The sequence below is a fragment of the Cavia porcellus genome, unplaced genomic scaffold, assembly GCF_034190915.1.
Source record: "Cavia porcellus strain 051 isolate PalLab524CR breed Dunkin Hartley unplaced genomic scaffold, mCavPor4.1 scaffold_2, whole genome shotgun sequence".
In the NCBI taxonomy this organism is placed as follows: domain Eukaryota; kingdom Metazoa; phylum Chordata; class Mammalia; order Rodentia; family Caviidae; genus Cavia; species Cavia porcellus.
This window is the reverse complement of record NW_026947485.1, coordinates 12,036,721-12,062,542: the sequence shown is the minus strand read 5'-3', so window position 1 is coordinate 12,062,542 and position 25,822 is coordinate 12,036,721. Positions and strand designations below refer to the sequence as shown.

At 46.1% G+C, this 25,822-nt stretch overlaps 2 protein-coding genes across 2 annotated transcripts in view; one reads left to right on the top strand and one right to left on the bottom strand.

The window, feature by feature from the left end:
* Cog5 (component of oligomeric golgi complex 5) overlaps window positions 1-25,821 on the top strand; it is a 288,720-nt gene extending 262,899 nt beyond the window's left edge. The window contains exons 18-22 of the mRNA XM_013152408.3: window positions 3,250-3,487; window positions 9,589-9,665; window positions 19,794-19,920; window positions 20,220-20,299; window positions 25,057-25,821. Coding sequence (XP_013007862.3) covers window positions 3,250-3,487; window positions 9,589-9,665; window positions 19,794-19,920; window positions 20,220-20,299; window positions 25,057-25,171 — 637 coding nt within the window. The 3' untranslated portion in view covers window positions 25,172-25,821. The remainder of the gene's footprint in view (window positions 1-3,249; window positions 3,488-9,588; window positions 9,666-19,793; window positions 19,921-20,219; window positions 20,300-25,056) is intronic.
* On the bottom strand, window positions 19,425-25,059 carry LOC134473579 (uncharacterized). The gene is made up of 2 exons (XM_063238299.1): window positions 20,958-25,059; window positions 19,425-20,867 (listed from the first exon to the last, which is right to left on the bottom strand). The coding sequence occupies exons 1-2, from the start codon at window positions 21,049-21,051 to the stop codon at window positions 20,356-20,358; spliced, it is 606 nt and encodes a 201-aa protein (XP_063094369.1). The 5' UTR covers window positions 21,052-25,059; the 3' UTR covers window positions 19,425-20,355.
* Window position 25,822: the final 1 nt, after the last annotated feature.

Here is a 25,822-nt window from a genome sequence, read left to right as displayed (position 1 = left end):
TCTTTTCATGATTAAAAAAAAAAAAACTATGAACATATTAGCCATGGAAGAAAATGTACCTCAAAACAGTAAAGACCATATATGACAAACCCACAGCTAATAATGTCGTCAGTGTTGAAAAACTGAAAACTTTTTAAGATCAGGAATTAAACAAGACATCCATTCTCATCCCTTCTCTTCACGTAGTCGAGTTCTTTGTCAAAGCAGTTATACAAAAGAAAGGAAAGGCATCCATATAGGAAGTACTGAAAGTATGTTTACTAATGACACAGTTTTAAATATAGTGACCCTTAAAGACTCCCATCAGAAGCTTGTTAGGTCTTGACCAATTCCTGGGTGTTTGGAATGCTACTTACTTGGGAGACCAAAGGAAGAAGATCGCCAAGTTCAAAGCCAGCCTGGGAAATATTTTAGTGAGCTCATGTCTGAAAATTTTTAAAAGAGGATAAGGATGTGGCTCATTGGAGAGCACCTGCCTAGCAAGAGAGGCCCTAGGTTCAACTCATAGTAGTACCCAAAACAAACAAAGCTTTTTAGACTAGATGAATGCAGTAAAGACACAGGATACAATGTCAGCATATAAAACCAGTAGCATTTCTATATACTAACAAGCACTGTCAAAAAAGAAAAAGGAATTGAAAGAGCTGAACACTGAAAAATTATACTAATGATGAAATAAATTGAAGAAGACAGAAATAAATGAAAAGATACTCTGTGTTGGAATGCTGGATGAATTAATATTGTTAAAATATGCCCTCATTACTAAAGTAATCTACAGAGTCAGTATAATCTATATCAGAATTCTAAAATCAATTCTCAAAGAAATAAATCTTAAAGTTCATTTGAAACCTCAAAAAGCCTTGAATTGCTATGCCAGTCTTCAGCTAGGGAAATTAAAAAGAACAAAGCTGAAGTATGCTTCCTAATTCCAAACTGTTTTTCAGGGCCATAGTAATTGAGACAGCATGATACTGGTGTGAAAAATAGGCATATCAACCAATGAAACAGAATAGAGCATTGATATTTAAGGCAAATTGATTTCTGATAAAAGTGCCAATATCTCTGTTTCTCTTTAGAGTGTAGAAATTTTTTGCATTGTACAGAGGTGCCAAGAACACATAATGAGACAAAGGTAGTCTCTTCAACAAAGGGTTTTGGGAAGACTGGGTATCTACATGCTGAAGCAAAAACTGGACCCTCATCTCACATCATACATGACTCAAAATGTTCTTCAGATTTTAATGTAAGACGTGAAGCTATAAAAAACACTAGAAGAAAACATTAGGGGAAAGCTATCATACGACATTTGTATGGGCAGTGATTTTTCTAATTTGACCCTAAGGGATTAACATCCAAATCATTAAATAACTAAAAAAATTAATTAAAACCACAAGATATGAATTGATACCTCAGAAGGTCTATTATTAAAAAGAAGAAAGATCACTAATGTTGATGCAGATGTAAAGAAACCCTTGTATACTGTTCATGGGAATATACTTTCATCTAGCCAGTATGAACAACTATATAGCAGTTCCTCAAAAAACTTCAGAATTAGGATACAGCAATCCCAAATTCTGAGTCTGTATTCTACAGACTTAAAGTCAGGAATTCAGAGAGATGTCTGCCACTGCTGTATTTGCCCTAGTTTTTACAGTAGCCAGGTTAGGAAATCAACATAAGTCTCTGCCAATCAATAAAGAAAATGGGTGGGCATGCAGTGGAATACTATTCAGACTTCAGAAAAGAGGGAATTTCTGTTGCTTGCTACAGCATGACTGAACCTGGAGGATGTTAGACTAAGTGAAATAATCCAGACACAGGAGAAGTGTGTACTGTATGTGGAATCTAAAACAATGGAACTCATAAAAGCAGACTGTAGAACACTGATGACGGGTTTTGGGGTAGAGTCAAATGGGTTGATGTTAGTCAGATGGTACTAAATACATATTTAAGGTGGTGATGTTTTATCATTCTGCACCTTATGCATATAACATCACTCTGTACTGTATGTATTGTAACTTGTCAACTTTAATAGATGAGACTGTTACACTTTTGTTTATTTACTTTTGGCATGTAGCCTTTGTACTGATAAAATCTTCGTAAAGGAAGACATGCAGTGGTCTGAATCTGGCAAAGCCAATTCCTCCCAGCCTGCCCACGGCTCCCCTTTGCTCAAGCAGCACTTTATCCTGACACCATGCCCCGGAATGTCCCACCAGGGGCCTCCCAATGACCTTGCCACTATTAAGACAATGTCCTTTCCCACTGGGACAAAAGACTCATTTCTCCATTTCTTTCTGCCCTGGAAATGAGGACCTCTAGCTAACATTCCATCTGTGATAACCATTGTTGCATTTAATGGTCGTCCTGCTCGCCTCCTTCTCCTGCTCTAGGAATTTTATTCATGTCTGTTGTTCGTCTCTAGACCCTCCCCAATTCATCTGCGTCATGCTCAAAATATGAAAACTCTTAAGTTGCTTTTTGGAACAGATTCAGCATTATGTAGCCAATGATCTCATCTGTTAGCCAGTATCAGGTGATTTCTAATTTGGGTTAACTCTTCTTCCCTATAAATATTTCATATTCTTTTAATATAGTCTTTAAAGGGCAATTGTAAACATTTATAGGTTATAAATAGTATACCATGGAGCATCAGCTGGCATCATCTGTTGATCCAAATTAAAGCCTTTCCAGAGCTCATCATCTGGAAGAAAAAAATGCAAACCACGTGTCCTGTTGCATAACCAGTTCCACAGTCAGAATTCTGCTGTTGGCCTGATCTGATTAAATAGCACAAGAACAGATATTGTTGCCAAGAATTTGTTTGGAGAGGGCAGCATTTTCTGCCATTTCAAAGTGTAAAATACTATTTCTGGTTCATTATTGAGGCACTGGCTTCCCAGGCAAAACATGGCAATGCACAGAGAGCTGGGGGTAGGGGCGACACTGAGAGGCCAGGGAGTGAGGCTGGTCCTTGTGTGACTCATCCAAGACAGATGGCTGTCTGTTTCATTCTTAATAATCTTTTTGGTAAATGGATTCTAAAATTCCTTCAATAATCCTCATGCCTATGTTGTAATATGATGGAACATTGTTTTATGTTCTTTAACGTTTAGGGAAAAATAAATAGTGCCTTTTATACACCTAGGGAAAAGTTACAAAGGACTGAGGTAGTGGGGTGGGGGGAATCTGTTCAGTTTATTGTACTGGTGCTAAAAGTGGCCACTGTCTCTTTTTTTAATTTTGAAGGTCATTATCCAGCTCAGGAAAGCCCGATATTCCTTGTTCTTTGTACATGAAAGAGCTACAAGGTTTCATTGCCAGAGTTATGAATGACTACTTTAAACAGTTTGAGTGCTTGGATTTTGTCTTTGACAACACCGAAGCTATTGCCCAAAGAGCCATCGAACTTTTTATCCGTAATGCCAGTCTTATAAGGCCTCTTGGTGAAGGGGGGAAAATGAGACTTGCTGCTGATTTTGCACAGGTAAGTGGGTGCAGAGCTGCAAAGGGAGCGAGTGCTCCCACCTCGATACAAAGCTGTCTGTTCATCAGGCTGTAAGGGGCTGTCACATAAAGTAAAACCACTTAAAACTATTGTGTTAAATTTTTAAAAAGAAGAGAGTAGAATCGTGATTTTAGCACCATAAAAAATGAGTGAACAAATGAATACATGGATGAGTGAACAGTAGAGTTTAAAGGGTTTTGTTGTGCTTTGTTTTGTTGATGCTATGCTTGGATTGAACCTAAGACCTTTGCACTGAGCCTTTTTAAAATTTTGAAACAAGGTCTTGCTGTGTTCCCCAGGCTGGGCTCAAACTTGAGATCTATTAGTACAGACATACACCATCACACTCAGCTTAAAGGGTTTTTTTTGTTTTGTTTTGTTTTGTTTTGCGGTACCGGGGATCGAACTCATGACCTTGCGCTTGCCAGGCAGGTGCTTATGCCACTTAGCTAAATCCCCAGCCCGATTAAAGGTATTTTTATACTAGATATTTTATTTCTTGTGTTTGTCTCATCTTTTGTCTCTGATTTTCAAGGTTAAGATAAAGTAGTTCATTGTACAAGAAATAAATTTTTTCTGATTTTACATAAAATGGGTCTTTCTGAACTATTTTACCATCCCACTAGGTCAGTGTTGGTAAGACTATCTGACTTGACCTTGCTGGACGAGGACACAGGCAATGAAATAACCTTTAAAACAGTGGAAAGGGGCTCCCTGTTGTCATACAAAGAAAATACCACAGAATCTGTAATCCTGCAGCACCCAGCTCACCATCCATGGGTGTGTTCTGATTCACTAAGATGTACAGGGGCCTGGTTAGATCTAACAGATTCTGATTATTTGACCCCCTTGTGTAAATGGAGTATGTCTGTGGCCTGCTATGAAATCATTCCAAGCTCTCTGCTGTTTCTGAGAGAGAACGAAATTATAATAGCAGATCCATAATCAGCGCTCCTAAAAAGGCTTTTTTTACTTTTATTTTAAAACAGATATTTAAAAACAGTAGTATCAGAGGCAAGGAAGAAATACTCCAAATACTCACTGTAATGAAAGAATTCAGAAACGAAGATAATTCTTATTTCCTAGGGTGAAATCAGTTTTTTTTTAAGCCTTTCAAACTTGTTAGCTTTACTAGACTAAATAGTTAATCAAATGGAGTCTCTGTAGTAGACTGCCAGATTCTCCCTGCTTATAAAGATAAATGCTAATGTCATTGTTTATTCCCGAGTGTATCCGGGAGTGTGTCTTGGTTCATGGCTCCTGCACAGAGGTGAGGACCTTCGCTGACAGCTCCTGCCTGGGGATGGCTGTCAGGTGCTCCCTGGGGCCTGATATACTGAGAAGGAAACCAGTCAACAAACCAAAGGTTTCAAGAGCCAGACTCTTTGCCTATTAATTGACCTAGAAGTTATTTGTCTGCAGCTCCAAATGATATGATATGCCTGAGACTACTAGATCACACAAAAAACGGCCTTCCTTTTGGGAGATATGCCCTTCACAGCACACAGGAAAATGCAAATTCATTAAATGTTCCCATTAATGTGGCTCTCTTTTTTTTTCTTACCTGTTTTTGTCACCTATATCCTTAGGCATCTGTACATTTTGCTTTGCTTTGCAGGTAAACTCACTTAAAGAGAATTACATATAAAGTGTCTTCTCTCTTACTGGATTACAGGCTGCTTATTAAAATGAACACACAGTGATGTCGTAGGACCTGCTCTTAATTGTTGACAACACTGCAAGCCTTACTCAGCCTGGCCTCTATTCTTCTCCCCTTCCTCCTCTGTGCTGTTCCTGTCCCCATTCACTCCTCCCCAGCTTGTTTGTGTTCTGCTCCAGCTGGTTCTTGAGTCACCTTCCTGGAGGCAGCATTTCACATCCAATCAGAGTGGCGGCCAGGCAGGAGATGGCCAAGCTGCCGGGCTTGGCACGCGGAGGCTTTATTTTAATGATATGTTGCCTGTGAGTCTTGAGAGATGGGAGGCACTGTCCTTTACCCTTGTGCTCAGCCTGCACCACTCAGAGGGCCTGGCCTCAGTGGCAGGGGGAGCATCTGCCTTCCACTAGCTGCAGTATTCAGAATTTGATTCACAGTCCTTTTTCTTAAGACAGGTCACCCTTATTGATAATTTTATTACCAAATTTATTTTTATCAAATTTTCCTGAGTTCTTTCCCTTAACAAAAATGAAACTTGTCAGTGATTATTGCTGACTTAAGGTCGGTTGAAGACCTCTGTTTTTTTTTCTTAAATATAAAAAAGGCATTTGTACACACAGCATTTGCTTAGTATAAAAGAGTACTTTCTGGCACGACATCAGCATTCGCTGGCGGGAGTGTGTCATAATGGAGAGGCAGACACCTGGTCCGCGCCTGTGCAGTGGAGTCCCAATTTCAGAGCATTCCCCCCACGCACTCTGGTGTGGCTGTAGCCTTACGGGTCACAGGCACAGGAGAGACAAATGGAAGCGCCTTGCTAGTTAATATTTGTGACCAAGTAGCTTTGGCAGATATGGTCCAGCTGTGATACCAAGATCCCTGCCCCTACTTTTAAATTAAGTTTTGAGCCAGGCATGGTTTAACACACCTGTAGTCTCAGGAGGATGAGTTGGGAAGGTCAGGAGCTTGAGGCCACTCTGGGAAACTTAGCAAAACCTTGTCTGAAGTGAAGGAAAAAGGCTGAGGGTACAGCTCCTTGAGAAGTACCACTGCGTTCAGTCCCCGGGACTGCCAAAACAAAAGTAAATTTTGAATGTGTAGTTTATGTTTCACTGGGTTTGTTCCTTGCCCACAACTACAGTTGTGTGTTGTTGTACCTCAGCCTTCGGCATTGTGCTTGATTGGAAGCGTTTTTCTAGGGTTAGTCAAAACACTTAATAGGTAGCTTTACCCTGACATTTATATTCATGACAGGCACCAGCTGTGAACTAGAAAGCCTTCGACTCCCTCATTATTGAAAGCTCTTATCAATTTGTATTCAAAATTAAACAAAACCACTGAGGTCACTGGAACCAAGAACACAAATCCTCTGTGGGTTTGCAAGGGTTCTTGTGACAAAGTGCCAGCTGTTCTGGCATAAATTATAGACAGAGTTCAAGAAGGGACCAGTCAAGTAGGTCTGGCTTAAAATCTAATTGCACAGACAGATTCTGATACATTTTAAGAGCTTTTATTTTTTTTAAAAAAGAATTCTAACTGCTGCTCACTGGCCACAGTGCAGACACAAAGAAAGCAGTTGCAGGGTGCCATCTGGAGGGCCACGGTGAGGGAAGTTCTGACACCCGCCCCTCAGGAATACAGGTCACAGGCGCAAGGTGGCTTCCGACAGGTAATTAACTCCCCGCCGTGACCACATGGTCTCGTGTCTACGCTCATTGCTCATCACGAAGCGTTCTGACAGGGTTGCACTTGTCCACAGCCCCTGGGGCTCCACTGCATCTGAATCTCTCCGCAGACTTGCCTGAGGTGCCCTCAAGCCAGCTCCCCTTCCACCTGCAGTTTCCCTCCTGAGGGAGAGAAAAGCTAGTGAAGTTGAAGATTGTTTAGTGGAACTTCTAGCATTTTCCAAGTATGTGTTTTCTGGTGCCCTTTAAGTGTACGTTTATATCACTTTCACTTTGCTCCAGAAGTACACATTTAGAAAACAAGCTATTCAGCATTCTAATGTCTCTTTCTGATTCCTCTCACCTCCTCTTCTGAACAGTGTTAGGGCATCCAGAGACGCCCTGTGGCTAACCAGATGTCTGCAGCGGGTGAGGGACAGCTAGTAACAGCCCACGTGCTGCAGCCCCCCGCTCACCCTTCCCTCCACACAGGAGGCCTGGAGAGATGCCATTGAGGTCATTTCTGAACCCTCAGCAAACTGCAGTGTCGCCTCCTCCAAAAGGAACACTGTTTCACTTTAAAGCATTGCCTTTATTGTTTAATGGAATTCTGGCAGGAGAAAATGATTTCCAAAACCCGACAGGTCCGTTATGGATGGAAATTTTACTTTAAAGCATTCAACTTTGAAAGTTTCCCTCAGCATAGCAGTCTGTTGCATCCTCCTGGATTTCTCAGCCTTCTGAGGTCAGGTTCTCTCACCCAGTAACATTCATTTGTTCTAACCTGCTCAGGTACTAGGCCAAACATTACTAGGTTTGTTCTCCGAAGACAGTGAACCCAATAGATTAATTTTAAAAAATGTTTGACCAAAACATTTCAGAAACAGTGTTCAAAAACCTTTTACATACAGCTAGGTATACGAATGGAATTACCAAATCAAAGATACATGATGATCACACATCTTACTTTGTAGTCAGTGTGAAGTAGATGATACACACAAAGGAAACAGAAGCCCCCACAAAATGAATAAATGAAGCAGACCCGGGAGCAGCCCCACACTGTGAGAAAGATGGCTCACAGCTGTTCTGCTTTCTGTGGGGCGAATCCTGCCTTTTTTTCCCTTAGATTTTTCTTTTTTTTTCCTTTTGCTTCTGTATTTTAGAGTTTACCAGCCGTGTAAAAGTTTCCTCTTGGATATACAACATACGCTCGTGTCTTGTATCCGGAAAGAGAGGTGTAAACTTGGCCACTCCACATTTCTAAGACATCTCAAGGCAGTGTCTGTCCAGTTCTCCTTGACACTAATCGTTTTGCCTAGTAATAATCATTATGTGTGTAATGTACATTCAAACAACATTTTCAAAATCATAAGAAATGTGAATGTACATTTATATATACAAATAACCTTTCTTATAATTTGTTGAATAATCATATTGTTTGAATAAATGAATATTTTTTCTTTACTCAATTTAAGATTTCTTTGAAGGCAGGATAACTGAGTTTACCATCTTATCCCATGTATGCCCTGGTACCTGGCAATTAATAGCTAGTCAAACGTGCTGCTAAATGCATGTCTGATTAGGGCTCTGTAGTCTACCAACAGTGAGCAGATTTTGAGCAGTTTTTCCTGGGGCTGCCAGCAGGACAGAAAGCTCCCTTCTTTTCTTGTGTTTTCCTTAAATAAAGATGCAACACTCCCAGAGAGCTGACCATTCTCAACCATTTTCTAAACTGTTCACTACAGGATGCATACTTAATAGCAAGAGGGGAGAAACAGTTCATCACCGGAGTGCACTTCACAGATAAAGAACAGTCACCCAGTGAACGACAAGCAGAATATTCCAGGAAAAAGTGGAAAATAAGGAGAAGTGAAAACCAAATATGCTTAATTCTTATATCAGGGAGCAGATTGATTTACTAATAACCTAAAAGAAATTCTAAATGCTGATAGTAATTGCAGACATTTACTGAGCACTTAGGTGCCATGCATGAGAGCTTTGTAGAATTGATCTGTTTAGTTCCCATATTGTGTTAGGCCGATGTTATCATCTCACGGCACACATGTGAGAGCTGCACCTGAAAGAAGCTAGGTGACTGGCAAGTCATTCTGACACAGGTGTGCCGCAGAAAGGGTGAAAGAGCTGATGGCTGGGCCAGTCTCACAGTAACAGTTCTCCGCACTTACACTCACTGTCAAAAGACCTGAGAGACCTGCTTAAAGGAGAGGCACGCAATCAGGAAAACTTTGCCTAATATTTCAATAGAGAAATAATCTATACTTTTTCTTCTTATTTAACAAAAAATACATACATATATATATATATATATATATATGTATGTATTTTTTTTTTTTTTTTTTTTGTTTTGGTAGTACTGGATGATCTGCCATTGAGCTCCGTCCCCCCATGCCCTTTTTTATTTTATGACTCAGGGTCTTTCTGAGTTGCTCGCCTGGGTTGGAAGGTGTGCAGACTTCCCACCTCAGTCTCCTGGAGTGCAGGGATTTACAGGCATGTGCCACCACAGCCAGCTTTTCTGTTTTCATGAAGGAATTTTCTCATCTTGGATTCGTTTAGTATACAAATGTAAAAGTTATCTTAATTTCTTGCCTTTTTGGAAATTTAATTAGTTTTCAGAACTTTCTTTGCAGCCAGGTAACCAAAGTGTATTATAAGGTGCAACGTTTTGTGACATATGTGTCCCAAATCCAACTTGGGTTTCTGACATGAAAGCTATGAAGTATTTTTTAATCTTTCAGATGGAGTTAGCTGTGGGCCCATTTTGCAGACGAGTATCTGATTTAGGAAAGTCCTATCGAATGCTGAGGTCATTCAGGTGAGACCTAATTCTTTGTTAATATATTCACATCCTATTAGTAGATCTTCTCGTCAGGTTGAGCTGCATAAAACTATCAACATTCAATCGTTTTTTATCCATGACTATGGCAGTTTGATATACATCATCTTAAAAGTTATTCACATTAGAAACCTAGATAGACTTATACACAATGACTAGTGAATTAGTGTGTGTATGTTCTCTTTTTGAGTTATGTTCATAAGAATGAGCTGGTAAGGTTTATTCTCTTTTTTTATTTCCCTTTGTTACAGGAATGTATTGAGTAATAACACCAGGTAGTTCGTAATGATACAGGTGTCATTTTGGGGAATTTTCACTGGTTTATTTACCATTTTAATCTGTTTCTAAAAAGATTCTAGGTTATATAGTCCATGAAAGGGATATAACAGAACTCTCCTGTGGAGTGTTTTTTTGTTGTTTTTTTTTTAAATCGGTACCAGGGGTCGAACTCATGACTGTGCACTTGCAAGGTAGGCACTTATGCTGCTGAGCTAAATATCCAGCCCCCGTCCTGTGAAGTGTTAAGTGGCCTGAACTCTGATGGCTTGCAGGAGCGACTATAAATGTGCTGGCTGTCTTGGCTGATGCAGTTGAGTGCCATATTCAGGGTTGAGCTTTGTGGAAACTAATTCTGAAAGAAAAACAGTGGGTTAATTCATATTTGTGATGTTCAGTGCTGTGTCAATTCAAGCTTATATTGATTCAGATGTAATGGAACTCTGAGTAACTTCACGACTGGCATCTTCAGCAGAAGGTTTTGGAAGATAAGGAGATGTTATACGCATGGCTATTTATACAGTAAGCCAGAGGTTCTCAAAGTCCTTCCACATCACAGCCCACATAGGAAATATTCACACTCAAAAAGGAAGCTGAGAGAATTGCCATACTTCACAGTTAGAACAGGTTTGTGGGCACAGAGTGCCGCATGGAAGCCAGGGCGTAAACTGACTTCATAACTGATGGAATCATGTAGTGTGATCACTTACTATATTTCTATAAAGTCCAGGCATGCAACTTCCCAAAAACCAACTCAATACTGCAAATGTGAGTAATCATTAAATAGTATGTTCTTTAAATGATCACTTTGCTCTCTTATGTCGTCAAGCAATTAGGATAGAAAATTCAGATACAATAGAAATATGAGAATTCAGTATTGCTGATTGAGAGGGAAGCCAAGTGAACATCCTAATATACTATACTCTCATTTTGGTTCTTGACCCAGTTGATAAAATCATTGCTGTAGGCTCATCAAAAACTGAAAAAGTGCTAGAATCAACTCAATGAGGCACAGTGTATTTGTAGGAATATTCTGCTATTTAAAAATCTGTTGGAATTTCTCATTTAATTTATGTATGGATACTGTCAGGGCAGGATACATTCTTAGGTGGGTAACGCGTTGGGAATCAAGGAATAATCCACACGGATGCTTGTGGGGACCAGAATGCCAGGGGAAAAGGGCAAGCTTCTTCACAGGGAGACAAGAAGACTCTGCTCCTATCAGCAGAACTGCAGTTCAGTCCAAGAATTCAGAGCCTTGGGCCAGGGATACAGCTCAGTGGCACAGTGCCTGCCTGATAAGCACGAGGTGCTCAGTTTGATCCTGGTCATGAAACTAACTTAGTGGATTAAAATGATCCAGTGAAGTAGAAATGTCAGAGATTATTTTATGCAGTAAAGATAATGCCTGTTTCATGCAACATACATATGCAATGTTCGTGTGTAAGTGTAATAGGTTTGAGTGTGTCTGTGAGTTTGTATGCAGTGGTACCTCAGCTCATGAACACTTTTGTTTGCAAACAATTTTGTTCACAAACATGATCCATGGCCATGTTTCCCACACAAACAGAAATGGCCATCTTTTCCAAAATTGTAGAAAATAAGTTCATGAACAAAGGTACCACTGTATAGAAAAATTATGATAAAAAAACCTCTTACCATGAGTCATGGTCAAAGGATGAAATCCATTTGGATTATTGTATCTCCATACTATGATACAACTTTAAAAGCAGTCAGGTAAAGGACATCCTCAGCAAACAGGAACATTAGCATTATTTTAATACACATATTCAATAAATAACTAAACATGGGGCTATCAAAAATAATAGCATAATCTTAATATAGCAAATGCCAAATCAATAGCTTTTATCATACATTCTCCAATAACTAGTCAATTAATACCCTCCCCTATGTGAACTAACTCCGCCAGGGCAGTATTTTACAATCCAAGTGTCATTGCCATGTTACTATCTTCCTCAAAGTAAAAGACTACAGAGGAGCTTTATTAGGATTATTTTAATGGTACAGATGACCAATGGATTGGTAATCTCAGAACCTTTCAACTCACCCACATTTACAGTGCAGAATTCTATGTCTTCAACAAAGTATTTTTTAAGTCCCTTTCAAGAGATCTGAGCTGATCCAAAGGAGGTATCTGAAAATACCTGTGATCTCATTTTAAATATTCTGGAAACCTGCCTTGGTGCAGATGGTATTTTGGTTAGCTTGGATTACCAACCTGACCATATTAAGAGACTCCTGGACAGGTGCCTGGGTAGGGAGGGTGCCAAGTTCCCTGATGGGTCAGTGCACTAACAAGTTCATGACTGAACGGGCAATCAGGAGGTGGGCCCAGCTGAAGGAAGTAGGTCATGGAGTGTGATCCTGGGGACTGTATCTGGTTCCTGGCCCTTCCCCTCTGGCTCTTTCCCTGCTTTCTGGTTCCCAGATGCCATGAGCTGAGCAGTTTTGCTCTGCTGTCTTCGCCCACCATGATGTTTCTGCCTGCGAGCTCACAGACTGAAACTGTGAGCCAATACCAACCTCTCCTCCTTTACATTGTGCACACTAGGCATTCTGTCCCAGCAACAGGAAAGCTACCTGGTACAGATGGTACAAAAGTGACTTTTCATTTGGGAAAAAATGTAATGTAAGCTCTTGTGTTGGCATTTAAAACAAAAAAATACCTCTACGTCAATTACACATGGATAAGGTGATGTTCATTAGGATTAGGATGTTCATACCCAGTCCATTGTGTGATGCAGGGTCCAGCCCCACTGCTTGAGAAGAGGGGCCTGCAAACCTCTGTTCATGCTGTGGCTTTGGGGAAATTGTAGCGCTGCCCACTGCCCTGAGCTGCCATGTGCTGGAACTGACCTGGGAACACTTTATCATTGGAGAAGCTCTCCACAGATCCCATCTTAGGAGCAGACCAGCACCAAATGCTCTTCATTCTGATAACCTAGGGACAGGACCTCTTATTTTGCCTACCCACTGAAATATATTTGAGAGCTGTCACTTCTAAAATTGCTCTGAGATAGTTACAGTGAACATATGTGCTTCTTTGTTCTACTTCTGCTGTGGTCTGGGACAGGATAGGAGTCACCCAGGGACCACGTATGTGTTCGACTTGGCTTCACTCACTGGTCCCCCTCTACATGTTCCAGATCACACCAAAAACCAACTGAATGGTTGGTGGTAGAGGATTGGCTAAATACACTGTGTTCATAGGATCAAGTGTGTGTAGCCATTAATAATTATACTGGCAGTTTATATTCATTAATACTGAAAAATACTCCCTAACACATTACTAAGGGAAAACAACAGGCTAGAAGCAGGATGTATGATAAGTAATAGTATGTGTGTACAGAGAGAGAGAAAAAGCCAAAAAGGGTGAACCTCAGAGTGTCTTTGGATAGTACGATATCATAAGTAATTTTTTTTTTTTTTGTCTTTTTCCTTTTTATCGGTACCGGGGATCGAACTCACAACTGCCTGCTTGCAAGGCAGGTGCTTATGCCGCTGAGCTAAATCCCCAGCCCCTTATCAGTAAGTTCTTTTCAGAGCTGCTTTTATTGTTCAAATGTCTTACCTGGAGTTATTTTGTAGTCAGAAAAGTCAGTAAATTTTATTTTAAAATTTCTCTTGTACTGTTTTTCCATTAAGAGGTAACAAAGGCAGCAAGGAGCAATATAAAATACATTGAAATATTCCTGGTAAGCAGGGGAGGCCAAGCCAGCAGCATGAAGCCCTCGGAGAGGGACTAGGTCTGCTTAGGAGCGGAGACGGAGAGGAGGGCAGCAGGCAGGGAGCGCGTCCTGCCAGCCAGAGGTCTGGGGATCCTGCGCGCGTGTGCGCACGCGCGCACACACACACACACACACACACACACAGGCATGCAGCCCTTGCGGCGCCCACGTGTGGCTCAGGGCACTCTTATTGATGGTGATATTAGTGGACTGTTTAATTAAGCTGCAAGCTTCTTGCATACATTTCCATTTTACTATCTGCTTTAGAGCTCCTGAGGCAACAAGACTTTTTGCCAACCCAGGACAGATGCTTCCTCAGAGAGCTGCTGACATTAGTGATTTGCCCCCAGGTAGCCGTGTTTCTCAGGAGACCCGAGGGAGAGCTGCCAAGTCCTCATGCCGCCTGTCCCTCGGCAGCGTGGCATCAGCTCCTGTGTCCCCTTTCTGAGGCTGTTGCCCTCGTTCTCTCTGGCCACAGGCCTGGGAGCTCTGACCTTTGACACTGTCAGTGCAGATCTGTGCGATATTGAGGGCACAAAAGGGACAGCATGCCCTTCACTGGCTCGGGGACATGGATCTGGCCGTCAGGCAGGTCCACCACCCTCATGCTGAGGGACAGTTTGTCCTCATGTGGTCCACAGCCTACCCAGCTGGCAGCTCCCTGGCATCGAGGTCTGATGAGGGCACAGTGAAAGCTGTCAGAAGATGGGACTGTGTCCCATGGGTCTCATCTCGATGGTGGTAGAAGGAGAGAGCCCTCAGGAGCTGAGAACAGCTGCTTTTCACTGAGGACATGGCAGGGGCTCTCCAGGTCCTCTGTTCCTGGATGATCCAGATGCTGCTGGAAATCCAGGCTTCCCTGCCTAAGTTTCCGTAGCCCTGCAAGGAGGCCATCTTTCCCCTTGTGCACGTCTAAGGTGAAGACCACAAATTCATTCTGTCCCGTCTCCCTGCTTGTGTCCTGAGCCCCTTGCTGCATGCTCTGAAATAACCGTTTCCCAGAGATTCCAGGATTCCTAGCTCCAAGCTGGGTTCCGCCCGCCACCTTCTCCCATTCGGCTTGCCTTGGTGCCTGCTGGCACTGTGGAATGCAGGAGTACCTAGGTAAATGCAGAGGGCTGAATATTTAGTGCATCAGCAGTTGCGTTTTTTTTTTTTTAATTTTTTTTTTATTTAAAGAAAAAACAAACCGAAGCAGTAAAAGGGTACAAGTAATACAGAATTTCAAGAAAAAAAATATACAGTAAGAAATCACTAGTTAGTAGGTTACATATTTCATCTTAGAAACAGTTGTCCAAATTATAAAATTAAAGCATATACAGTGGACATTCATACAGTGAGATTGCAGAGAGTTCTATTCAATGATCCAGCAAAGCTCAGTAATACGGTTTTCTATCCTACACACTTAAATATACATGCAGTTATATCCTTTAGACCACTTTCTTTTCCTCTCTTTTTTACAATAGCAATTACACTTTTTGGGTTTTATTACTCCCGCAGTTCTTATTACTTTTTATTTTTTTTGAAGAGAATAAAATCAAACATGACTAAACAAAACAGAGTCAGTTAGAACAGAAGGATGGGCAAGTTGTGTTGTTTTGAGCAACCCTCAGTGGACCATTGACCTGCACCTGGCCTGTGCCGGGTGTCTGGCTGAATGCCCCTCTTTAGCCCTCACGGCATGCGTAGGCTGGGTGGGACTATGTGAGGTGCTTGGTGCTCAGAGCTGTCAGTGGCCTGTGCTGCAGCCTATGACCACTGCCCTCCATCTCATTCCTGTTTGGTTTTGAATGTTCATATGTGACATCCAGGAAGATACCAGAAAAGGGAGTCTGGTGTCAACAGCCTGCTACCATGTTTGTTTTATCTCCTTGTCCTCTGTTACACGCAGCCTCTCGGGGCCCCAGGAACATTCAGCCGAATGTTTACCTGCGTTGTCGCAGGGCATCCGCCTGAAAGTCCTGCCTTTTCTCCCACTGGTCTTCTGGATCCTCCAGTGAGACCCCGAGGAGAACCCATTGTAACTACTCCACACTGAGCCTTATTCACGCCACACAATCGATAGCTATGACACTCTCTTTTAGGGCCCGTCCGCGTGGTTTTTGGATCCCTCACCTAGCCTCCTGGGGCCCTCATCTCCTGCTGACCTCCAGCACTTACTCTTTTGTCAAGGCCCTCCTTGGCCTGTCCTCCATCCTTTCATAGCAGGGCTGGCCCTGGATTTCAGTGCACCTCGCTAAGATCCAGGAGGTCTGCCTACAGTGGCAGGCGGCATGTCGGGGTGGACACAGGAGCAGCAGGACTTCGGGCTGACTCACTTCCTGATTGGCCTTCTCCAGCTGACAGCGACGCAGTCCTCAGGCTCCAGTCTGGGAGGGGCAGTTGTTCCTCAGGGACCTCGTGCTCCGCTGAGTAGCGCTACCCTCTGCTGTAAGTTTAACCTTGAAAGCACTGCTGTATATAGAACAGTGTTCTCTAAGAATGACATTGTGACATTTGAGATGGCTGCTTTTTATAACACCTTAATTAATTTGGTTTCATAAGTGCTTCAGAGGGAGATTTACTTTTTTAGCTTGCTGGTGTTTCCAGTCCCACCTGGAATCAGGAAAAAGGAGGGCTCATGCTGTGTTCTTTCAGCCCCTTAAAACAAGCAGCAGAAATGAGATGCCTGCACGTGACGTTTGCAGGTTATTATGTCAGGGATGCGTGATACAGGTTCAAGACCATTGGCAGTTCTGGTGGCTGCTATGGAAGACTTGATCTTGTCAGAAAAATAGTTTCTGTGACTAAGAGCTCTGTAGAGGTCATGATTGTCAGAAAGACCCCAAGTTAAACAGGACCTTTCCCTCCCCCCGGGCCCATACCACAGCCTGCACCCAGAGTGCCCTGTGTTCCAGCAGCTTCTCACTCACGGGCTCCGCCCACTTCTTGTCCTGTCCTGGTATCATGCACAATTTACATGAAAAATATACTGAAGGGAAATAAAATCACAAACATCAGGAAAACTAAAACCATAAAGCTAACTTAATTTGGTAAGTTTCAGATTTGGCTTTGAATTTCCTGGTGACAAAAATGAAAGAGAGACAAGAATCAGCTAATTGTCTAATTGTCATCATCAGAAAGAAGGGAAGAGCTTCTTAGCCTGAAAGCACTTCCACTGCTGGCCCTCCTGGCTCGCTTGTGTGTGGTGCATTTATTTCTTACCTCTTGTTGCCCAAAACTCTTCGTTTTTGAATTTAGATCGTTTGACGATCATGTGATTTGATGAACTGTTCTTTGGGCTTGGAGACCTCTTTGCTTTCTGTACCTGGACGTTGGTGTCATTAGACCCCAGATTTGGGAAATTTTCAGTCACTGTTTCTGTAAGTGTGTTTTTTTAAATTCTTTTTTTTCCTTGTACTGGGACTCAAACTCATGACCTTATGCTTGCCAGGCAGACACTGTGGCACTAAGCTGTATCTCTGGGCCAAAATTCTTAATTCTTTTGTTGATTTTCATCATTCTCATGGGTTTTTTTCATTCTCTTTCATTCTTTTTCCTTTTTGGTCCTCTAATTGGATAATTTAAAATACTCTGGGCTGGGTGTGGGGGTGCAGGCCTGTACTCTCAGTCCTCTTACAAGTTGAGGCAAGAGGTTATCAAGGTCAAGCCCAGCCAGGGCAACTTAATGAGACTTTGTCTCAAAACACAAAACTTTTTAAAATCTAGGGATCTGGCTCAGTGTAGAGAACCACAGGGGGTCAAGGGAAATTCTGTCTTTACACTCAGTGATACGTGTTTGCTCAAGTTTGCTGTTCGAAGCTTTCTCTTGCAGTTTTCAGTTCAGTCATTGTGTTATTTATTTTTTGTTTCTGTTTGTCAGTTTTCTTCTTTCATTCATGTATTGTTTCCCAAATTCCATTTAGTTTTTATCTGGATATTCTTGTAGTTTGCTGAACTTCCTTAGAATGGTGGTTCTGAACTGTCAGGGGGGTCTCTCAGGTCCATTACTGGAGCTTCATTAGTTTTTGCTGGTGACCTCTGTGTCCGCGCAGTGGTGTCTGTGTATCTGAGGAGGCAGCCGCTTCTGGCTCGATCACAGCTTCTCTTTGCATGGCCTGATGCATCAGGGTGACCCTGTGACCCTGATGGCACGGACCGCTGTGAGCATCTCTGATCGGCTGGTGCTGCCTAAGCTGAGCTGAGCCGAGGCTGGGCCTGCAGCCACCCTGATCTGACCAGGGCTGGAGCCTATGCTGCATGCAGTGGCTGAGGTGGCCTGTTGTCCAGGGCACCACTGCCCATACCCCAGGTCAGGCTCCTTTGCCCCTGCATCCTGTGGGAATGCATCGTGCCTGAATCTTCTTCCTGGCACAGCCTTGCTGTTAGTCTGGGGCTGCTACAGGGCCGCCCTTTCAGGGGGCCGGAGCCAGTGCTCTTGGCGCTGGGATTCCGGGTGCAACCAGCACGGCCTTGCAGATGGGCTTGTCATGGGCTGATATCTCAGTGCTGCCCCGGGCTGGTGCCCCTTATAGTGAGCACCATTGCCTCTATTTCTTAGGAAGTCACCTGGGAGTTGGTACATTCAGAAGCTGAGCTCTGCTGCTGGTTTTCTCTTCCTACTTAGGAACTGTGCCTTGAGGAGGTGTATGCAGCTGTGTACCTGTGGGATGCCATGTGGCCAAGTGAGGCCATTCCTCACCTTCCTGGGATAGTCAGAGTAGACTCCATGGCGAGCGTGGCTGTGTGTTAGTCCTCTTTCTGGCTTGGGGGTTTTGCTCAAACTGAGAGCCACAACCTTTCCTCCCTGTCCAGTATTGTGGGTCAGCCAAGGGAAAGTAAGAGAGACAGGGCCTGGTGCCTGGCAGCACAGTATGCGTGACCGAGGCTGTTGCTGCTGGTTGTGATCATGCTTCCCCTAGCGGGACACAGTGCCAGGCACAGACGGGCCCGACCTGGGGCTGTAGTGTGCGGCCCCGCTGCCTCCACAGCCTTCTCAGGCCAGAGTGGGCGCGCAGCCAGCGGCCTGCCTGTCCTCAGGGCAGGTGCGGTGCGCACTTCCTCCAGGCCAGAGAAGGCCCAGCCACACTGCCAGAGAGCTTGGGCCTTTCTGGCTTCTGGCAAGAGTCAATGGAAAGGAGATGTTTCCCCAAAACTAAAGAAAAAAAATCACAAAATGTTTTGATAAAGCACTTGAATTAGAAAAACCCCTGTAAAGATAGATTGTATGTGAAGAATAGTTAATCCGAAGGCATTTTTTCTAATAATACTCTAGCTCCAGCAGGACCAGTTGTCCTGAGAGCACCCTTGGCTGGGAGGACCTCAGTCAGGAACCGCGAATGGGAAGGTGCTCCTGTGTCAAGTTAGGACAGGAGGAGGAGCCAGGGCTGCCTGCGGGCCTCAGATTCAGCCTCCAGGGCTCAGCTTGTTACACTCCTTAGCTCTCGTCCATCTGAGGGGTGAACCATAGTTTCACACCATTCTTGCTGGTCTTGCTGATCTTTAATGTTTTGGGGTGGGGTTGTGTTGTGGCTCTCAAACTTCCCTTAAGCAGTCTTCCTGCTTCAGCCTCCTGAGTTGCTGGGTGCGCTGCCGTGCTGGCTTCTGGCCACCCTTTGTACAAGGTGGTAGATGGCTTGCCTGCGTGCTCTTCCTGTAAGACTGCAATAGTGAGGCCCAGAAGTGCAGGGAGGGAGTCAGCTGACTGTGATGGAATGGCCGACAACGCAGCAAGTTGCTTAGAAAATGTTTTATTTTATCCATATTCAGTAACCACCCAAAGAAGGATGGTATGTAAAACCAAAGCTGGAAGTAAGACTCTATTAGTTATACCCGAAGCCTTCATCATGCTTTATTTGATTCCAGCCTGGCAATCAGATGAACTCTAGGAGGAGATTTTGCCAAGTAACCTGGAAGTAGCATCAGACCCATTGCCCAGTGATGGTCCAGGAAGCGGCTGAGAGCTACCTCAGCCTGTGCACGCGCGCGTGTGTGTGTGTGTGTGTGTGTGTGTGCGCGCGCGCGCGCACATGTGTGGTGTGTGCCTGCAGTTTCCCGCCCAGGAAGAGCAGCAGCAAGTGACCTCTGCTCTCTCCTCTTGCAGACCCCTGCTCTTCCAGACCAGTGAACACGTGGCCAGCAGCCCGGCGCTGGGGGAGATCATCCCCTTCAGCGTCATCCTTCAGTTTCTCTTCAGCAGGGCGCCCGCCGACTTGAAGTCCCCCTTTCAGGTATGGACCCTAACCCTGTGGGGCCAAGCCAGCCGGGTGAGCACGGCTGGGCTGCAGTTGCCCGGGAGGCCCCGGAGGAGCCCTTTAATCGTCTTGCTAGGCCCTAGCGTCCTCAAAACTTTCGAAGGGAGGTCCCATGTTCTTGCCGAGCTCCGTACATTAGCAATCCTGGAGGCTTCCTGGCAACAAGGGCACGGCATAGCCGCCTGCTGAGCCCGGGGTCCCTTTGGGGAGGAGGGGGAGCTGCCCACTGCCCCTGTGCTGACCTGCGTGTTCTCCTGTCCTCGCCCCGCCTGCAGAGGGCAGAGTGGTCACACGCGCGCTTCTCCCAATGGCTGGATGACCACCCGTGTGAGAAGGACCGGCTCCTGCTGATCAGGTAGAGCTGGCGGGCGCTGGGGCTGGGCAGCAGGGCGGGGTGGGGCTGTCCTGAGCTCAGACCCAGGCCACAAACTGAGGCCGGTGACTGTCCCACGTCTCCCTACCCCCCAAGGTATGGCGAGCTCTAAAGTGCCAGCAGGGACATGGCCTTAGTGGGAGGCAAGGACCGTAGAGCAGCCTTGTGGTCGCAGTGTCCTCTAGTGGTGTGTGGACAGGTGCATGCACCCAGGCACACGCACCCGGGACACCACAGCGCACTGCGCTCCCTCCTGCTGGGTCCTCCACGGTCTCCCTGCTGCCCTCCTGCCGGCCTGAGGCTCCTAGGCTTCTGTGGGCGTCTGCGTGGAGTCCGGTAGTAGGCTCCACGGAGGGTAGCGGCGCTGGGGGTGCTGTGGGCGGGTCCGCGTGTGGGCTCGGCCCTGTCTTCTTCCCTGGCATCCCTGCTCGTTTGCTCAGTGGTCGCCTCCATTTCCCTTGTGTGCTTGCCACGTCTTCCTGCATCCTGCAGCCGCTGGTCCCACGTGAGCTCACACCCGCCTCGGAACTCCCTGGTCCTGGGTCTGTACCTGTGGAGAGCACAGGGCCTCAGGCCGGGAACCTTGCTGTCCCGTGTCCCCAGGAGGACTCCCCAGCCCCCAGTGTTGACCATGAGTCACCTCTCCACACGGGCCTTCTGGAGAGGCTACTTTCCCCAAAGCAGCCAAACGAGGACCCTGTCGGGTCTGGTGGACTCCCACCACTCTCCCCCATGGTGCAGTGCAGGCACACTGTGCAGGCACGCCACAGCAGCTGTCTGCCATCACGGAAAGCTCTAGAAGGTCCGCAGCTCTAGGCTTCTCTGGAAGCCCCACACAGCAGCCCCGGCCCAGCCAGCCTTTCTGGATCACAGGCTGGCAGAGCTCGGCCCAACCTCACCCGCCTGCCTCATGTTCTGGGTTGGGAGCGGTCAGAGCCCCAGACAGTTCCGCAGAGCAGCAGAGTGCTGTGGTGGGGGTGGAACATGATGGCAGCGCCCACCAGGAGGCTCCAGAAAATCGTTAAGAAGCAGTGAGATTAGCCCAGCCCTTCGGCCGGTGTCCAGAGTGGCTGGGGTTTCCTGAGACCCGGCTTCCTGAGTATCTGAGGTGGGAAGGGCCCTGCACTCCTCTGTGACCGGCCAAGCCACTGCTGTGCCCAGTAGGGGACCTGGGCCACACCGGGATGTGCAGTCTCTGAGATCCCCTCAGGAGCTGACAAGGACCCAAGTAGCTGAGCAGGGCTGGGCCTCGTGGTCTTCACAAGGTGAGATGCGTTCATCCACACGGGTGTCCTGCCTGGTGCATCACAAATCTGTTTCCTTTTGCTTCTCTTTAAAAATGTCTCCCGAGTGATTTCATCAGCGGCGCTGTTGCTGGTTCTATATTTAGCAATGAAATCATGCTCAGAAATCCTGTCGTGCTGTTTAAGGAAGCCTACCCATCCCTCCACACAGCTGATACCAGGGCTTTGGTGCCAGCTGGGATGCTGCCAGATGCACCCCACTGCAGCCTGGCCCTGAGTGGGTCAGAGGCCACTGTCAGGAATGTGTAGCCAGAGTGGTATGGCACGGCTTGTGTCCTGCACGCCAAGCACCGTGGACGCGTGTCCTTCCCCTGTGGATAAGCGTTGCTCTTTAAATGTCCGTTTATTTTGGCCTCTGGGGCAGATCCCACATCTACACATCCTGTTCTTCCAGCTCCGTCTCCTGGGCTGGCATAAAGTAGGACAACGGGGACCACTGCTGCATAGATGGCATGTAGTGGACACTCCTGCCTTTCTCTGTTTCCTTTGATACAGCTGCTTTTCTGGAGCTTGAGAGAGTAACGATCAGTTTAAGTCAGAGTCACCGTAAACCTGGGGGGGATCTCCTGTGTGTGTCCCCCCCCCCCCGCAGGGGCTCCGCCATGTGTCCAGGTGTGGGGGCAGCACCTGCTCCGCCTGCATCCTGTGGCACTCGGTGTCAAGGCAGATCAGTGGCGCTTCTTCCGGGCCTCTGAGAAGCAGCGCACGAGGTGACACTTGCCCTCGGACTGCAGGCCCAATGCTTCTCAGAAAATGCTGGGTGCTGTTTGCCATCTTAGGCCTCTGCTGACCTCACTGCCCAGCAGCACAGGCCACGCGCCATTCCCTCCACGCTGGGTGATTGCGCACAACCCGGGCACCCTGTGGTGGAGAGGGGTGCTTGGTGTCTATTACCGGGGTCACCGAGACACCAGGTGCTTACAGGGTTTGGGTGCTGAGGAACCAAAGTGGGACCCTGGCGAAACCTGGGCTCTCACTGCTTTGTGAGGCTCGAGGCGTCTGTCACCGTGTGCTTCACCACTAATCCTGCAGAACATTAATGCCTGACACAAATCAACTTTGTTTCCCATCAAGTCCTCTACTTGGCTGGTGGATGTCACCTTGAGCAGCACTGCCATGTTACCACGACCATTTCTGTAGTAGTAATCTGTAAAGTTGGTGGTAACTGTGGTTACAAACCAGGGTTGCAACCAATGCTTACATAATGCGCGGCCTGCCTTCCAGGAAAGCCAGTGTTTTGCTGAAGCATGTGTAGTTTAATAAATGCTTCAGAATCGTGCTCTGATTTTATGTAGGAGGGCATCTTAATCTGTTTTTCTTTCCATAGCTCTCTGATGGTGTTTTTGATGAATCAAAGGAAAAAAAAAACCTTTGAGCTTTTTTATATGTCATATAATATATAATATACAATAACTTACCTTTTTAATAATATATAATAACTTACCTTTTTAAAATGCAAATGAAACTAAGTTGATTTTTGGCCATATATTAAACAAGAATGGATGTAAACCATTCCATTACAGAATAATTTTTTATGACTCTTAACACATTTATACACACACACCATCATTAAAAAAGGCTGAGCCCTCAAGTTTTTGCTATTGTGTGTGAATCTTAAGGATGACATTTGTGGAGTGGGGACAGTTGTCCAGAGTGGCATAGCAACTGGGAAAGTATTGAAAGCAGCAAGTTTTTCCTAGAGAAATTGCTCCCTAGGAGAGTCAGCTCTGCGCCCCACAAAACATTGTTCTCTGAGTGTGAAATTCCGTCTTGCAGCCAGCTGGGAGTTACGTGGTCGTGGAGTTTGGGTCTGGAATCGACTGGCTCCTTGTTAGGAAACGGTCTGTCTCACCACATGGCTCATTTGAGGGACCCGAGTCCTGAACAGAAAATGGTGCCAGGCTGTTAACACAGAAGTCAGGCCTTTCCACAGACGTGTGCCGCTCCAGGTGCTTCCCATCCTGGTTAGGAAAGACTTTACCCAACACTTGGAGCTGAGTCCTCAGACAGGCTCTCTGCGAGGAAGGGCACGGCAGGGAGAGGGAAGTGAGGGGCCCTCACGAGAGGGCGCTGGCGTGTGTGAGTACGCACCAGCACCCTGCTCTCTGCTTGAGTGGGCAGTGGAGTGGGGCTAACAGTCACGGAGGGCAAAAGGAAACTGGTCTTCTTAGACATCAAATCACCGAAGAGCCAGCAGCAGGCCAGAAAGGGCCAGTGATGAAGCTGCTGGCATTCGGCTGGTTGTGACTTTGGGCACTGACCTGGAGGGACTAGGACTTGCCAAGTGACATTATGCTTGCTCCAAGAAGAGATCTCTGGCTGCAAGGTGTGGGAGATTCCCTCAGAGCCAGGACAGTCACCACCCAGGAGGCAACAGCAGTCGTCAGGGCACCAGACAGCAAAGGGAGGGCAGGGCTGAATGAGTACGCATGTGGGTGTCCACTGCAGGCGTGGAGCTGGTGAAGCAGCAGGTGTAGGAGACTCAGAGACCTGTAGCTGGTGCCCTGTGCTGAAAGAGCAGGGCGGAACACTTCCCCAGGGCTCCGGCAAGCTGGCAGGGGCCATGTGGAAGCCCATGTGAGAGATGCCTGGGGTATACACACACCCAGGAGGAGGACAGGGCTGGGAAGGGAGATGTGGCCAGCGGGGCACATGTGCCCAAGATGCGGGGCGCCGGGGAGTAGGAGCCTCGGACCGGGCCAGCCACATATTTGAGAGCAACGAAATCAAATCACATCAGGCCTGGGTAGGGTTTTGGATCAGCTGCGCCTGAGAGTGCGTGAGCTGAGTAACAGTATTAACCTGCATCTTTAGTCAGTGGGAAATTTTGAAGGAAACAGTGATCATTAAAAAATGAGTCCCTATACCTGCCACCTGAATAGGTCCGTAATGAACAGTTAATGACCTTAGAACCATTCTGTCTTAAAACAGTGGTCCTGGTTCAGGGGCTGCTGGGCTTTCCCGGAAAACACACTGAGGCCCGGGGGCTGTGACATCTGCCTCTGCCTTCCCCCGGCTGCAGTACAGGGAGCAATCCGGGGCGCATGGTCCTAACGACAAGGCCCTGACTGCGGTCAGACTGCGTCCTGTCGTCGTGCATCCTGGGTACCCACAGGGGCTCTTGGTGGCCTGTCACATGTCAAGTGTCTCACACTCCGGCCGCCACTGCCAGCACTCCTTGGGAAGGGCTGCGTGCAGCATCTGCGATAGGCAAGGGAACAGGGCAGAGCCTGTGGCACGACCAGGCCCCCGAGTCTGAGATGGACTGGTCACCCACATAGCCACAAGGGCGCCCTCCAAGCGTGGGAAGGTGTCTCCGCTCGCCCTTTAGAACAGGACACAGCAATTCTGGAAATGTGTCTAATTTCCTTCGTACGGCTACCCCCTGCAGTTTTTAAATTGTATTTCCAGATTTTTTTTCATTTTGGTTTTCAGGGGAGCCCTGGAAGCTTATGTTCAATCCGTGAGAAGCAGAGAAGGCAAAGAATTCGCACCAGTGTACCCCATAATGCTTCAGCTGCTTCAGAAGGCGATGTCTGTTCTTCAGTAGCAACGCAGTCTGTTGCTCTCCACATGGTGCTGGCTGCTCCCCAAGATTAGAACCATGATAGACCTTTCCTGTGCCCCTTTGTGTCTGTAGCATGAAATATCAAAATAGGTTCATCATCGCCCCTCTAACCTCTACGGGCCGCCCCCCTGCAGGACATCCAGCGTCTTCCTCCTCACACAGGTTTTTATCCACCGCTGCCTACGTCCCGAACAGGGCCTCGGTGCAGCCTGTGCCACCTCCACTCTGGCCCGGGCCAGCCTCAGACACTCGAGGCCCGTGCTGCATGCTTAACACATCCGGGGGCAGCAATCAGGTTGATGGTTTAAAAATAAATCCACAAAGTAGAAATCGCAGAAGTTGGTGCATCCTAAGGCTGAGACAGGACCAAGGGCTCTCTACATGGCAATTTAATGAAGATTCAAATAAAGCTTTACATACTGTTGCTTCATTTAGGCTCTGGAGGGGGCTGCTCAGCAGCCTTGTAACAAGGATTAACAGTAATCAAGGCAATGCTTTCCTAACGCCCTTGTCCCATTATTAACATTAATTTTACAATCAAAACATGTCTTCTGAATGTTAGGACTTCACTTTGTTTTCATCTCCTGATCCCATTGTCCCGATAACTTGTACATAAATTCAGTTGAGATCAAT